At 41.0% G+C, this 12,822-nt stretch overlaps 1 protein-coding gene across 1 annotated transcript in view; it reads right to left on the minus strand.

The window, feature by feature from the left end:
- Positions 1–2,578: 2,578 nt before the first annotated feature.
- Positions 2,579–12,822, minus strand: part of LCLAT1 (lysocardiolipin acyltransferase 1) — a 99,962-nt gene continuing 89,718 nt past the window's right edge. Inside the window, exon 7 of the mRNA XM_035563725.2 lies at positions 2,579–6,707. Coding sequence (XP_035419618.1) covers positions 6,199–6,707 — 509 coding nt within the window. The 3' untranslated portion in view covers positions 2,579–6,198. The remainder of the gene's footprint in view (positions 6,708–12,822) is intronic.

Below are 12,822 nucleotides of genomic sequence, written 5' to 3' on the forward strand. Positions count from 1 at the left end.
CATTTGTTTTATTTTAGCCGGCTTCTGTTCTCGCTGGCTTCCTTCTACATGGCCTTAATCAATTACTCAGGGAGGTTCAGTGGCCCTGGCAGGACTCCAGATTTGGCACAACCTATCCACGCTGCTGCCAAGATGAGCAAAGCTGGTGATGGAGCAGCTCCCACGGGAGCCAGGGATGCAGAACATCTTCCTTTCCTATTCAGGGCTTCCTGGATTCTGAAAGCTGAAAGTCTCCAGCATCTCTGACTGGCTCCACGCATTTGTATTGGGCAGTTTTAGTTAGCTTTTAAAATACACCTGAAATTGGGAGTCAGCTGCGATTAGTGGGTAAGAAGCAGAAAGGTTAGGAAGCTTTGGTGCTCGAGTGTTGTTTGTCATGCCCTTTCTCACTGCTGACATCTGAGATCTCTGTTGCCTGTATGAAGGCTTTTAGCAATAATGATCAGGGAGTGAATACAAATAAGACCAGCTGGGATTTGGAGAGGCCTAGCTAAAACCTGAATTTGTTTCTTAATTGTATATCAGAGCATTTGGCCAGTCAGGAGGAAGAAAAGGACTTCACACCCAGGTTTACCACTGGAAAAGGAACGTGGTTTTGTTAAGAAAAGGTGCCTGGTTTTGTTAATAGAGCAATGGGAGCATATAACTGCATGTTGTATCAATACAGAAAGCCTAAAATGTTCAGGAACTTGGTAATAGCAAGGCTTAAATGGAGCTGGGCTGTGATCTTACAAGATTCATGTCTGATATCTTTAGGACTCTGACGTTACTGCAATCTGTGAGTGGCAAAATGCAGAATAATCACTAAATAAAGCATTCATAATACAGTATGAAAGACATAATTAATAGACATAACAAATGCTAGGTGATGTTTTTGCACAGTGATTTTTAACCTGTGGCCTCTGGGTCCTTGTGGTGTGTGCAGCAAGAGCCCCCATGAAGAGGACCAGGGAAGGTCTGCCTCCCATTTGTGGGTTTGTCCTGACATCGCTCCTTAAGAAGTGTTCAGGAATCTGCTAGGCATAAACCAATGAAAGCCTCGGGGGGACAGAAAGTCATGCCTGCACATACTGTTTAGGAAGAGGAGGAGCTGTTTCCATTACATGCACTCACTGCACACCATTTGTTCAGCATTACTAAGCCAGGCTGGCCGTGAGCAGCATACTGATGGCACAGAGGTCTATTGAGGTGGCTCGAGGGATATTTATGACAGGAACTGCTCCACTTGTATTTGTTGTTCCTACTGTGCAAGCACACAGAATGTCCTGTTGTAACTTGAATAGCTTTTAGGCAACGGCTTAGAATAATGAAGCTAATTAAAGATGAAGTATTTAACCTTTATCCCTATCTTTACCTAACAGTCAATGATCTGATCTCTTCTGGTTGCCTGCATCCCTTGCTGGCAGCTTCACATCCTGGAAGGGGGATGAGGGATGGTCCCGTAACTAAACAAATAGCTCTGCTTTTGCTCCTGGACCAACCATCTCCTGACAGGCCATGGTCTGCCACCAGGCTGAGAAAAAAGGACAAGTGTGACAAAACAGAAAGGCACGCTGCTCTTGTGGAGCTGGAGCCCCTCTGACCCTCAAAGAGGCTCGGCAGAGTACTGTGGTGTCCCCCTGCCAGTGGAAATTTGTGCTCCATCTACAGGACCACAGGTCCAGGGTCTGCCAGAGCCTGCAGTGGGAGAATGCTGAGCCCTGCTGCTCCTCGTCTCGCTCCCTCCTCCCCCTCTGAGCCCTAAATGATGCAAAAGGCTTGGTAAGGATTTTTCTTTTGTGAAGACTCAGCAGGAAGCGGCTAATGCAACCTCTCCTGCTCATCCCCAGTGCTCATATCCAATGGATAATAAAACCACAGGCTCCCTTCTCATTAATCCCTATTTACGTGCTCTCTCACTTACATAGCACTTTCTGTCATTAGCAGCACAAAGCCAAGAGACTGCCTTTAAGCTTCACACCTCGTGAAGAGGCAGACCTAGCTTGCTGTAACCTTGCAGACCTAACTCAGTGACAAGTACCTCAGCGGCTCCCAAGAAACACAGCTCTCACCCTTCCACACCAAACTAGTTTCCAGACAATGGAGAGAGAAATCAATGAGCCCCCAAAGTTATATTAAAAACGGGTTCTATAAGGAAGTAAACCTTGCTACAGACCATTGTTTGTGTCAGTAATTACAGTGGTAATAAAAGGACATATCTAAAGCTGAAGAATGATCTCCATATCGACACCTAGCATTCCTTTTCAAGCCACAGCTAATTCTTGAGCAATACTGGCTAAGAAGCAAAACAAAGCTAATATTGAGCTACACTTCCTGCATGCACAAAGGTTTCTGCATTGCTTTACAGGAACAGGCTAGAAGAGAGTGTATAATTGTCTCTTTCCAACTTGTTATGAACAGCAGGGAAATGTCACCTCAACAGCCACAACAGCTACAAACCATCAGTCAAGTACCTGAAGGGACACCAGTCTGCCCAAGTGAAGTGAAGGGGGACACCCATCTGAGTGAAGGCAAGGTTTGTTCCTTATGGATGTGTACAGCTTATGTCACACGCTGAAATGAAAACAGTAAAATTAAACCCATGCAATGCTTCAGGTCTTTATTGCGGCTGTAGAGTAATTGATACATGGTTAAAATATCCTAATATAATCACTGAACTTTGAAAACTAAGTTTTTCTGTAGGTTTGTAGTGTCCTGGTGTTTTCATTCCTACAACATTCATATAAAATCAAGTTATAAAAACACTGATCTTTTTTAAACAACGGAGATTGATTCAATGCACAAAACTAGGAACCACATTTTGTATGATCATGACAAGAACTCACAGAGCAGCCTGGGGCCTTGCAGCATTGAACATAAGAGAAATGTCTTGGTTTGATGTTCTGTTACCCAGATGAATTTAGGGACACACACAGAGGACAGGATTGTAATCTTTCAGTTCTGAGAAAAGAGAAAGAAACCCACAGTGCTGAAGAGGAAACATTCGACTGAACAAACAAAGAGTATCTTCAAAAGCAAGAAAATCTTGTCATTTCCCTCAAATAACATAAGGAAGACCTAGCAGAGATGGAGGTGCTGTAGCAGGAGTAGTCACTGTTGAACAGTGTGGCTACTGGGACTACAAGAGGACATAAGCAAGCCATGACAAACCATGCTAATAAGTAAGACAAATCTTGGTGGCAAAATGCGGTCCACAAAAGATAGGTGTGTTTGATTCCTGGTGTATTAGCACCTTTAATCTAACAGCATTGAAAACACTTTAAAGTAACTTACCCAGCACATCCTAGTAAGTGTAGTTCAAATAAGGAAACAGGGTGAATAAGAACAAGATATTCTCCCCAAAATCTGCATATTAAAACCTTTTGAGTACAAGCTACATTTTGACCAAAGAGGAAAAAAAAAATTCACAGGAAGATCTCTCACAGCTCTTCAATCACCTTTTAAACATTTTTTGTCTTGCAATTCTAATTAAATTGAAAAATGATGCACATAATATGGAAATTTACATCTGTCTCAAAGTCAACACCCTTCCTTGCAAGAAGAGGATTCTTCATTTCTCATGTGCTACCCTGCTTTATGGAGTCAGGCAGTGCAGATGTGGCATTTACAGCTCACAAGAAGTTATTTCTGTTCAATCTGAATTGCAGAATTGTAGGATGTTTACCACATTACAGTAGGTTACATATTTGGCTCTGGCTGGACAGAAAATCCCTTTTAAGGGATTTTATTTCATTTATTTTATTTCATTTTCAGAGTACAACTCTAATCAAACACATAAAAATATACAGGAAGTCTTTCAGCTCTGTGACTAAGACTCACACTGATGTTTCTCATACATTTTCACAGAGATTTCACAGAATCATTTTATGACATCACAAAGTTCTCTGAATGACTGAAAAAGGTGTAATTGGTATTTATGTCACCATCATGTAACCTACCCTCTGAAATGATTCCTGAAGAATGAAATGATTCCTATACTTAGGCTATTGGAGTAGTCTGGCCATGTTTACATATGGTGTGAAAGCACAACCGCAGCTCAGGACAAACTAAAAGTCTTTTAGGTCTCCTCTGCATTAACTATAAACGAAGTTCTTAGATTTTCTCTTGCAATGACAGTACCTGGACATGTAGAGAACTGCACGAAAGCACAGCACAAAGCAAAAAAAACCCCCACAAGCTATGCAGATTTAAGCTTTTGCCTAAATGTCTTTGATATCACAGGATTACATTAACAAATGTCATCATACTGCACAAGAACTGCAACAAAACACCAGTTATTAAGTTTTTAGGTACTCAAATATAAATATGAAAAAATCATTAAGAAATATAATCCTAAATATAAATCTACTTCTAATTATTTTTTTAAGAAAAAAAGGGTTAAAAAATTAGAGTAAAACAGATAGCTTCAAGTACTTTCTGCATAATAAACAGTTATTATTAGCACGGATTAAAAAATACTTGTCACCTTGCAAGGGACAGTTGAATAGAGGCTGGTGATCCATTACAAAAATGGCCTTTGATACAAACATATTAGAAAACATGTTAAGTGTTGTAATGTAGAAGAAAACAGATGTGCCACAGTACTACCCCAGTGCTTGAGATGGGCAGCACAGTACAAGATACACCTTGCACTCTGCACATTTACATTTCGGAGCAATGCAACTCAACATACAGAGCCAGGCCATTTGGGTTTAACTCAAAAGTCAGGAAAGTTTTGCAGCAATACATTTGACCAGGTGGTCTAACATTTTTGAGGCTAACAAGAAATCTAATCTGAAGTGTCTCCTAAGTGCTGGCAATGTTTGTGCCTTTTAGTGTGTGACCATGATCATTACTCTTATTACATACAACAAGAAGTACACTTGCAAAATACACTGTCAGAGTTTAAACCTCCAGGTTTTCTGAATGTCATGAAACAAAGGGAAAGTTGGGGCCCAAAAAAGCAATGTAAAATTGCAAGTGAGTATGGAAAGGAATGATGTAATCAGACAATCAATGAAAATAGTGCAAAGGGAAGATGTAACTCGATTTCTATGTGCTGTGATAGTCTGAACCCCATCTCTTGTAGTACCTATACGGAGCCACCTGTTGCATCAGATGCATTTCAGCAGGTCTCGCTGGCATGCACAGAAAAGACAGTCTTCCTGCCCAGTATTTTGACAACTGTCCAGCATTTAGACAATTGAAATATCTAAGGAAGCAATGTGAAAACAGAACTAAACACTCCAAAGAAAAGATAGCTTCTCTGGAAAAAAAAAAAGAAAAAAAAAGTATTTGCAATTAGATAATGTCTACAGTGAGACCTCTTTGAGAAAACATTTGCCAGCTACTCAGAGACAGACACTTATTTTTACCTCTACCAAAAAAAACACAAAAAAACACCACCAATAAAACAACATCAACAACCAAAAAAGCCCAGCTCCCCTATCCTGCAACTCTGTATACTACAGTAGGAACAAACCTCTCACAGCTAAGAAGGGAACCAAAGCAGTATGAAAAAAACAACAAGAAATCAAAACCTTCTTGCACAGGTCTATTAAATAATGTGAAGACTTAAACAGAGGCAGAGCCAGCACTGTTTTCTGTACTAAAACACAATGCTGCAAGGCTTAAAAAAACCTTCTGATCGACTGAGCCAGAACAGGTGACTAGTGTGCTAGGTTCAGTAGTGTTCAGAAAAGCTTCAGTGAAAGTATTTTGCAGTAAGTTTGAATATTTGAAATAGCAAAAAAAAAAGAAACAAAATATCCTCCTCCAACTTGTACTTACCATCGAACCATCGGTAAACTTAACAGCTTTTCAAATCTGGTGCTCACTTTCTAATAATGTGATTACACAGAAATCCTACCTCTTTCTTAGCTGGACAGTTTGGATTTGTATATGAAAGTTCAATGTATATCAAAGTTATTAACATCCTTTTGATTGTTTAATAATCCAGCAAAGTGTTTCTTAATTACAGCAGGATGCAGTTGCTAGCTGCTTGCAAGAACAATGTTGAAATTATATTGAGATAAAAACTATCATTTTCACATGTAGCAATAACTAATGTTTTTCTTTCTTTTCACAGAACTAAGTGCAAATGTCTAACAGACAACGGTGATAGTAAAAGACAATTCTCATGCAAAAATTCTTCCCTGTTCATAGAATTCACAGGATGTCTCAAAATCAAGCCTTTTTACATCCTTCTCTACCCAAGAGCTAGTTGTTTTTTATTTTTGTGTTGATAAATTTCTGTTGCTTTTTAAAATATCGATGACAAGCAAGTTCAATTAGTTCCAGCCCACCAAATATTTTCTGCTGCACAACAAAAAAGACTATCATGGCCACAAAGTACCATCGTGCAAAGCGGTACAGGTACAGCAGTGCAAACATACCCAGTGGGAACACTGTCCAATACAGAAGCGAGATGCACTTAACTGCAAAGACCCTGAGTTCAGATTTACACGGTGGAATAACGCTTTGCCTTGTTTTGTCAAAGCACTTTCCACCTTCATAGAAGTGTCGGAGTCTCTCCTCTTTTTCTTCCCAACGCTTCTGGCACCAAAGCTGCAACTCCTCCTTAGAAGTGGGCACTGTCTCTATGGGGTATCTCTGGACATGGAAGTGAATCTCCTTGGGGAAGTTTCCATTCAAAAGGTGCTTCTCTGTCTGAGGAATGTTTTGGGGGTATGCCACGGTTATGTCATGGATAGCATCGAGATTGTTACCTAGAAGAAAGATTTGGGGTAAAAGATCAATACAGATAATACAGCAACCAAAACACTCATCACTTCAAGGCACGATTGAAAAACTGCCAAAATGGTGGCAGAAATCCCAAAGATACATTAGCTACACAGTTTGTTTTATCTTCTGGAATTTGAAGGCTGAGAGGTCACAGGTTTCCCAGCCATTACCTCTTCTGAATCCCAGCAAAAACTTTTTGGAACAAAATTATACCAATTTGTACAAACTAATGTAGAACTACAACACAGTGAGTAAGAGGATAAAATCAAATTCGAAGGAGAGGAGATGCACATCTGATCTTGGAAAAAGAACAGAGCATGCAAGACAAATCTGTTACAATTTTCCAAAACAGTCATACCTGTGCTGCAAACTGAAATTACCTTTAACTAATCAAATATAAAAAGCAATGTATGTTCCTGTGAACGTGGCAAAAGAATGAGTTTGAAATTTGATTTAGAGCAAGCAGCACACAGTCCTAATTTATCGATGATTTAAGAAAATATACCTGAAGTATACACAATGTAAACAACAGGAGTTCATTTAATCTAGGGTTCCTTACAAAGGCTGAGGAAGCTCTCTGTCTACAGCTCAGCCAGTTTGACGGGTTACTCCAGTTAACACAATTTTTTACAATTTGACAACCCAGTACTCTGACAGGGTGAGCTGTTGCCTACTGCATTCCAGATCTGGCAAACACAAAGTGTGGTATAAATGGTGGAAAAGCTGAGCTTTATGTAAACCTCATATTGTTAGCTATTTCGCCAGACTATATTGAACCATGTAAAAAGCAATTGTAGATTAGAAATTCAAGGGAATGCTGATGAAAAAACTCAGTTCTTCATTACTGTGCCTGATCAAGCCAACAGTCCTGGGAGCATAGCATTACTGCCAAAGTAGGTTTTACAATCACGTCTTTGTACTAACTGTTTTTACATGGATGCTCTTTCTACATACCCTTTTTGCCCTCAGCCTTTGACCAGACATTCTTTTTGGATTGTATATAGAAAATTCTGCCAGTGTAAAACCGATCTAAAAATAGGTGCACGGTGCACTGGACATTACAGAGCAGTTAAGTTCTGCCAGCAGTAATTTATCTTGTCTTGCTGTTTCTATTTTGCTGGCTGTCTCAGTGCAAAATAGAATTGAAGACTAAATGCTGCCTACAGTTGCGATGTCTGAAGACAAATGCTGAGTCACCAGGACAGTATGGGGAACACTGACTGACAGATAGGGTGATTAAGCCAACCAACACCATCAATACCAGGCAATGGGTTGCCGGGAGATAGATGGTGATATGAAATCACACAACAGCAAGTCCTAAGGCGTTAGACTAGAGCTGCTGCAGGACAGCAAAACCTATGATTCCCCTGTGGCCAGGGATGTCTCCACTGTCATCTTCTTCCTTTGAGGATTGAGTGAATGACTCATGTTCTTGTACATAAAGCCTGAGTCCATGTTACAACCGTATCGCGTGCTGATTGATAAGAATTTGGCTGTATCTGCAGAGGGGCTGCTCCAGCGACTTGAAAAGCCTTTGTAAGTCAGAATTCTAGAAATTCTGCGCAGCTAGAAGCTATGCTAAGTGGTAGGAATTGTAGATGATGAGCTATGTTGATTGTTTATTTTGTTTTTATGCAATAATAAATCTCTAATTATAATCACAATCCTGCGGCCGGTCTTCATTCTGCCAAGGATCCCTAAAGAACCTGCCCGTCTTCTGCAGTGCTGGGTGACAAGGACAGAGCAAATCAGGTAACATTCACAATGGAGGTTTCTTAGTTAAATTACATTTCAGATGCAAAATTTAACCAAAACCATTAGGCAGGTACCCCAGCTATTCAAGACAAAAACACCAGTTTCAGTAGCTCAACATTCTTACAACCTTCATTCTGTAGCAGAAGACCCATATATCCTTCATACCTATGAAGAATAGGTATGAACAACAAATAGAAGCACCTTAGAAAAAGAAAGCTTACTACTGCACTCAGGAATGGTTAACGAAATTCATCTGTAGTTATTGTTACACAGCTATAAACACAAGGTAGATGATTAATACATGCTGCAATCTCTATTTTTGGATGATAGAACAGCTCAAAAGCACCGTTACTTTTCTTTGTAAGCATTCTGTGCTCCAGTCAAAGTTATTTATGTTTCAGGATATGTAGATACACAACATTACTTCAAGTAACCACAATGGTCACTTTGGGCAGTGCACTTATATGTGGCATGGGAAGAATTTACCAGGCTCGCAGCCAAAATAAACAGCATCAGAGAAAGATGCCTTCTTTAAAAAATGTTTCCAAGGAAAAACTAGGACAAATTCTCTCACTATGCCAGCTACTCCATCAGGATTTTTGTTCAGTGTTAAGCTGCCAGATCTGGTAGCCTATTAGAGGTGAGAGTGCCACAGCCCCCAGTTCCATGGACCAGCTGGGGGCAAGTGTGAGCACATACTCCCAGTAGGTATGCACACAGATATATATGCAGGTACAATACAGACACAGGGACAGCCATGGATCAACATGGACAGGAAACATTACACTTACGCAAACACAGACGGCCCTGTCATGTTCCCTTCTCCAGCTGATTGGGATAAAGGTCTGTCAGTGGAACTTAGGTACAAACATACATCCACATGGATTCTCCCAACAACTGGTCCTGGAGCCTTGCCCCAGGTGCTAACACCGGGTCACGTGTGCCCCTTGGGCTGCAGCCCCTCCCCAGGGGCTGGTGCAGACCCCTTTGCACAGATGTACACACACGGCTGACCTTAGACACTCGGGGCCAGCCAGTAGCTGGTCCTTCGACCCTCTCTTCTCCAGTTGCCACACGCAGAGAGAAACAGACGGACATACAAACCGGTCTCAGCTGACCCCAGGATCTATAGTCTCCCCAGCTGGTGGCTTGGACCTTGTAATCCCTCTAGTAGCCATCTTGTGACCCATCTGATCTCCCCAGTATCCAACTCATACTTACAAGTACTTCAATAACTGGTTCCTAAATATCCCGTAAATCTTGCACAATCCCCAAACGCTCTTTTCTGCACCTCATAATGATTCCAAAAGCCCTGCAAGCAGCGATCCCCATCAGCCTGTAAGGTGATGGCTTCTTCTACTGATGCACCGTGATGAATGTCCACCCTTGCTCACAGCTGATTGCACTCCCATGACAGCCCCGGTTGGAACTGGGGCAGGGGCTCTGTTTCTCTGTCTGGGTTTTGGGGTTTCCCTGCCTGCTGTTGTGCCACTGCCCTTTGTGTGTGCACAGGCAATCCTTTTATCTCACAACCCAACATTACAAAACCTTACAACCAAGAGCCTCTTACTACGTTCAAAATAAAGATACCATAGGTAAACTGAAAATTACTTTTAATAGTGTGTGTTAAATAATACATCAGCACAATACTTCAATTCCAGGGGAAAAAGTAGCCTGAATGTACAAGTAGGATTAAAGATTATTTTAGGCTTTTTTCAAATACATTTGCAGATTCAATTGGTGAAAACTGCCAGAAGTGATGCTCAGTCCCAGATCACAGTCCCAAATATATGGATTGGTTGCACCAGACTCATCCCCTGCACAAGGATCACTCTACAGCTCAAGCACTGCTCATTCCTCAGTAATGAGTCATGCCAGTGACAAGGACACTTTCTTGCTCATACCTGGGACTGAGCAATGCTGAGCAAGCTCACTGTGAGACAAAAGGATCTATCTACATAAGCACTGACTCGAGGGCCAAAATGATGACTCAGAGTAGAAGCTCTTAAAACTCAAAATGACCATCAGTGTGCCAAAAATAAAGATGAGTCCCAAGCAAATCCATGTAATGAACTGCTCAGACTCTCAGCAATCTGGAAAGTGAACAGGCAGATGAACCTCCTCAACATTAGCAGTGGTGGCTATGACCCTTTTTCATTCCCAGTGAGGGTCTCAGCAGCTGTAATTTGTCCTGCTTTACTTACCATTGACATTACTTTAAATCATACAAGGATTATATGGCCTCTTCCCCTGCACTGATCCAGTAGAGAATATGCTATTCTTAATCAGTATCTCACAGAGCACCGCACTGATGAGTTGTTGAGCCAGAACGGGGATGCAGAGGTGTTCTCACAATAAAATATTCGTGATAACCTTAAAATAAGCTATTCTATGAAGTCAGGCTAATACATAAGGGCCTTGACCCTTCTACCTCCCACCACAAGGTAACTACACCACCTTCCTCCTGCAAAGCAGCATATCTATCCCTTCTTCACAACAACTCCAGATGCTTCATACATCTCCAGACTTCATAAAACATTGCCTGTAGCTCTTCCCATACTTCCCTTAACATCCTCAACTCTACACGCATTTCCTTAGGAAAGCAGGCAGAAGGAGGCTCAGTATCTGTAAACAAACTGATCAACAACATAATCAAAGCAGAGATGGAAATGAGTAGAACAAAACCAGCTGTATTGCACAGTATGTGATTATTTTATGTTAGCTTTGAGATGAAGATGTTTTTGGACATAAAAAAGCCAAAACTGCTTACTAGGAAATATTACTCTGTTGGCTCCTGAGATTTGAATCACTTTTCTTTGAGAAAACTATATTCTGGAGTATCAGAATGGAGCAGGTTCAAAGATTTACCTTGATTTATTCAAGGAAAGTATCATCCTTGTGAAGATTTAAAACTCCAGGCAGCCCTCCTTAAACCAGCAGTGTCAACCAGGGTTAATCTAAATCACTTTCAATTCAGTAGTTATTGGAAATCTTTTTTGGCTAAGTATAGCAATCACATAAGCAATCAAAAAAAGACACAATGATAATGCTGACCTTGATTAACAGAGAAGAGTGATCCTGCATAACATATCTTTATCTAGCTATTCCTTTTTCCACTGTCATTGTGATACAAGGAGATACAGAGACCTTTCCCCCTGCCAAGAAGGAGTTAAGGCAATAGCACCTCTTGTCCTTGAGAGTGGAAGCCTGGGAAAGGGACAGTGATAGGTTTTATGATCATCAGCAGGACAGAGGAGTGCTCTGTGTGCTGTGCATGGGAGGCGAGATCTACTAGGAATTATCACAAGGTACCTCCGAGGTACAAAGACCAAGATAAGGTCATCCTCATAGCTATCAGCATACATAGCATAAGCTTACTTGTTTTGTTAAATACTTTTGGATCACATAGTTTTGTAGTCTGCAGTCTGATGCCGACATCTCATAAATGTGTAAGACAATACCATGAACTGAAGTTGTCTACAGATTCTATACTGAATCCATGTAGTTTACTTTCTGACCACACAGTTCTGTTCAATTAAACAGGTCATGCAGTGTTGGCCTGCTCTACCAAACTTGTAAGTTGCTCTTGAATAAACTAAACCTACTGAGAGTCTTAAATCTCAATATGAAGCACGTTTTTAAAAGCTCAAATCCTTCTTGTAGCTCCCTGAATCTTTTCTAATATTTCAACTTACTTTTCCAAGTGCGGGTACTGGAACCAGATAGAGTTTTCCAAAATGGCCTCATTAAGTTCTTACACAGACACCTAACACTAATACTCCTACTTGGGGTTGATTTTTTAAATCTTTTTGATGTCTCCAACGATTACATCCTTTCTTGAAGGTACAGTACTGCTTTGAGAGCCGATGTTCACCCCTGCTTATTAAGCATTATGAAGTCCTTTACTGTAACCTGGAAGGCAATGGAGTCAGTAAGCTACAGTGAGAATACCAAGGACAACACCTGGGTAGGGTTTGAAGTGATGTGCAACAGAGCTGAGACACAAAACCCTCCATGAACTATGGCTGAACTGGGGATCCACCTCCCATGGACACAAGAAGCCAAAGAAATGGTAATGGGGACCTGACAGGTACCACTCCCCAGTTTCTAAGGAGCATCTAACTGGAAAGGAGAATACTGTCTGGCACACCATCCTTGAAGGACTGTTGATGCCTGAGTTGAGTCAGGGCATGCCAACAAACTGTGGTAAAGTTTTTCTACTCTTACATACGACAGAACCTAAGGTTCCCTCACCCAAGGCCAGTGTTTGCTAATCAGTTTTGTGTTTGTAGCTTTAACACCTCCTTCCTTTTGTTCTTTCCTTAAGTCAGAAGGGGGACTACA

This window comes from Cygnus atratus, chromosome 3 (assembly GCF_013377495.2).
Source record: "Cygnus atratus isolate AKBS03 ecotype Queensland, Australia chromosome 3, CAtr_DNAZoo_HiC_assembly, whole genome shotgun sequence".
Classification (NCBI taxonomy): Eukaryota; Metazoa; Chordata; class Aves; order Anseriformes; family Anatidae; genus Cygnus; species Cygnus atratus.